Raw genomic sequence first — 3702 nt, forward strand, 5'->3', positions numbered from 1 at the left:
AAGAATCTTTGAGATTTACAAAATAAAATCTTATTAATTTGGATTTTACAAATTAAGAATCTTTTTCAGAACGAGTAGGGACTGGGCTCATTTGTCTTCCTTGCAGTTTTTTCTTGTGATTTAACTGGTAAGCAGAATTGGAAAATTTAAAGTATGCTCAAATATAATATTTGGTATTAAAAACAGCAACAACAAAAATATACAGTCTATATCCTGGAGCAGTATACATTCTGCCCAGCCTGCCATACATTCTACGTTTTTAAACTTAGAATCCCTGCTTTGAATGATGGCACTGAAACTCAGTGCAAGTTCCTTAAACAACAAACATTCAAATATATTCACAAGTATTGATAGTATTAAGGCAAGAAGTGAAAAAACACACAATCATTTATCTAATTAACAACTGGTCATGAAAACTTAAATAAGGGTTGAAGGAGAAAAAGATTAATTAGGTTTTCAGATTAATTCTGAACATTCAATCAGCAGAATTCTTGCATTCCTGAAGTGTTCTGACCAACTGAGATTTTGGTATAAAAAAAAAAGATTCTATGACAAGTTTTTTTCAAAGAGAATAAACTCTCTAAAAAGCATGTTTAGCACCAACAACTTACACACTATAAACACTAAGATTACAATTTACAAATGGAATGTTTCCAAAAGATTACCCAAAAGTGGGTAATCTAGAACTTGGAATGTATTTTCCAATCGGAACAATGCTCTAAAACTATGGCCAGCTTTCCAGAACAGATGTACAAACACTGTTTGTTTAAAACATATTCTTAACATACCATCTATCTGCAATGAAAAATACCTATAACAATATTATTGTAATACTAGCAACAAAAAAATATATACACAACTGTAAAACCATGGCTGCATGGTATTAGAGAGACAGAATATGTAAATAACTTAAAGAGAGAACACAACTAACATTTAGCCAAAAATCTTTGGATGAGAATTCAAAAAGATGGTGTTGCAGAGCTGTAGAACAGTATTAAAGCCTAGTTTTAATTGCCTAAAGGACACCCCCCACCTCACTCTCTGCCCAATACACTAGGCACAGGTTAAATTGGGCACGATCTACCTACAAGACAAAAGCCACACTGAGTTAAAAGCACAAACACAAGCGTGAAGAAGGAAAGTGGGAGGGCACTGGAAGGTAAATCTGGGCACTTGGAGAACAGGGCGGCCATCCTTAGCTCCACAGGCCTGCGTAGTTCCCATGGAGGCCTGAAGGGAGAGGGCCCCCAGCCACGAAGAGCTTCATCTCAGGCCAGTTGTAGCAGTGAGTGTAGAGCGCGTTGGGGAACTCGCCCATGCCGCCAAAGTAGTTCACCCACAGGTCGTCGTGGTTGAGCCAGCCTCTGCCACAGGTGAGCTTGAGCTTCCTCGCTGCGGGCCCAGGAGAGGAGTCCGGGCTGGCCGAGGCCTTCTCTTCCAGGAACTTCTGAGCGCGGACGTCATAGAAGAGCAGGGAGCCGTGGCCCGTGCCCACGGTGACGATGTGCTGGTAGAAGCTCAGCGAGCGCACGCCCGTGCCGCCCTCTCGGGAGCACAGGGGCCGGATGTTTTGGTGACCATGGCGCAGATCCAGGAAGGAGACGTGGGACTGGGAGCCCACCGCGTACAGGGACAACTCGTCACAGTAGGTTAGGCACACGTTCTCTCGGCAGTAGGGCAGCCTGATGGACAGCATCCTGGACAGGGTGCTGTGGGCTTTCCACAGGTGGAAGTAGCCGTCCAGGGACACCGCTCCCAGCTCCTGGTTTTTGCGATTAAAGGCCAGGGCCCGTACCTTGCGGTTACTGGGGTTGGTGCTGGCCCTGGGGATGGTCTCCAAGTCCCTCGGACGGATGTGGGCATACAGGGGGAGCCCTGCGTCGTTGTGCCAGGCGATGCTGCCGTTGAACACGTCCGGGTCCATCCGCCACAGCGCCACGGTGCCGTCGCGGGAGCCGCTCACGACCACGGTATCGCTTATCCAGGCGATGGCGAAGATCCAGTCCTTGTGGCCATGGCGGTCGCCCAGGCACACGGGGTCCAGGGTGGGCAGCTGGTAGACAGCCAGGCTGTTGGGGTTCTCGCCCCCGGTGGCCAGAAGCGTCTTGGAGGGATTCAGCTCGATGGCGTGGATGCCGCAGCTCGGCTGGGCCCGGGCCAGCCCGGGCCCCCGGTCGCGCATCAGGGGGATGCGCGTGATCTGGCCCGACTGCACGTCCACCACGAAGAGCGTGTTGCACTTGGTGCCGCACACCACCTGCCTGGCGTTCAGCCACTGCGACGCGAACACCTTGTTGAGGGTGCCCAGGGCCAGCTCGCGCTCCCGCAGCAGCTCGGGCAGCTTCCGCACCGCGTAGCCGCGCAGCTCGCCCTCGAAGCCCGGGAGCCCGGCGCGGCCCCGCGCGCCCACCTCGCGGCCCTTCAGGTAGCGCACCAGCGAGCGCCGCGCCGCCGGCCGCTTCTGCCTCTTGAGCAGCAGCGGTCCCTCTCCGTCCGCCGCCGCCGAGCCCTGCGACGACGAGCTCGCGGCGCCCGCCTCGGCCGCTGGCGCTTTCCGCTTCCTGCTACCTGTTTGCTGCGGGGCCATGGCGGGCGGCGGGCGAGTGGCGGCGCGGCGGCGGCGGCGGCGGCGGCGCGTGGCACCCGTGTTGGCCGTGGCGGCGGGGACGGCGGCGCCTCCGCGTCAGGCGGGAGCGCGGGCTCTCAGGAGCCAAGAGGCGCAGACGACGGCGGGGCGCGGAGCCTACCGAGTCCGGGGCGCGGCGGCGGCGAGGGAGGCGAGGGCGACGGGGCCGCGCGAGGAACGCGCGCCGGAGGCAGCGGAGTGCGGGCCGAGTGCGGGCGCAGCGCCGCGGCGAGGGCGGGAAGTGCGGCCGGCGGGGCGGCGGGAGCGAAGTCGGTGTGGGACGACGACGCGGGGGGCCCGAGAGTGAGGGGCGGAGGCAGCGGGAGGCGTGGGCTGGGAGCAAGCAGGCGCGGTGCGAGGGAGCGCAAGCCAGGCAGACGTGGGGGGTGGATCCGTGGGGCCGGGGATGTGCTGAGGTCCTGAGCTCCAGGACCCCGAAGGTGGCATGTGCGCCTGTCATGGCCCCACATTAAGTGGCACGGGATATTTCATCACTCTCAAAACAGCGACCACCCAACCTTCTTAAAATTCCTACATAAATAAAATTTGAAACCTAAAATACAGTCAAGCATGAGGCTAGAAGGTGCCCCGGGCAATGGTCTCTGCGAAGAAACAAATATGCACTTGCTGCGGTCCTAGGAGACACTTGGCTAAGATGAGCTATTGAACTTAGCGGTGGCTGGGGGTGTTTGGTAGCTGCAGGGAGACCCTCCTCCTTAGGTTCCTTCTGCAGCCCCTCCTCTCTCAGCCCCTCTGCTGGTATCTTCAACAGTTTCAACCAAATTTTTTTTTTTTTTCACCTCAAACTGGTCTCTGAGCTCCTGCACGGGAGTGCCCTGAGGGATCTGTTCCAAACGCGGATCCCCGAACCCCACTTTCCCGTCGGGGTGATGTATGGGACCCCTTGGTCAGGCACAACCCTGAAAACATGGCAAGCCCTGCTGATAGGGGAGGGGGGTTCCTGCGAGTTGTTGGCTTCCATTGTACCTTAGAGCCCTAAGGAGGTGGAGAGGAAGAGTCAAGGGGAGGGGCATCTCCATCCCTGCTTCTAGGTTCTGTCCCCACTTCAGTCCCAG

General features: G+C 55.6%; 1 protein-coding gene across 1 annotated transcript; it reads right to left on the reverse strand.

Moving 5' to 3' along the window:
- Positions 1-677: 677 nt before the first annotated feature.
- Positions 678-2905, reverse strand: LOC131401412 (DDB1- and CUL4-associated factor 12-like protein 2). The gene has a single exon (XM_058536679.1). The coding sequence runs from the start codon at positions 2585-2587 to the stop codon at positions 1196-1198; it is 1392 nt and encodes a 463-aa protein (XP_058392662.1). The 5' UTR covers positions 2588-2905; the 3' UTR covers positions 678-1195.
- Between the last annotated feature and the right edge of the window lie 797 nt (positions 2906-3702).

This window comes from Diceros bicornis, chromosome X (genome assembly GCF_020826845.1).
Source record: "Diceros bicornis minor isolate mBicDic1 chromosome X, mDicBic1.mat.cur, whole genome shotgun sequence".
Classification (NCBI taxonomy): domain Eukaryota; kingdom Metazoa; phylum Chordata; class Mammalia; order Perissodactyla; family Rhinocerotidae; genus Diceros; species Diceros bicornis.

Excerpts from the sequence above, each read along its gene's own strand:
- LOC131401412 (XM_058536679.1), bottom strand. The coding sequence starts at position 2,587 with ATGGCCCCGCAGCAAACAGGTAGCAGGAAGCGGAAAGCGCCAGCGGCC.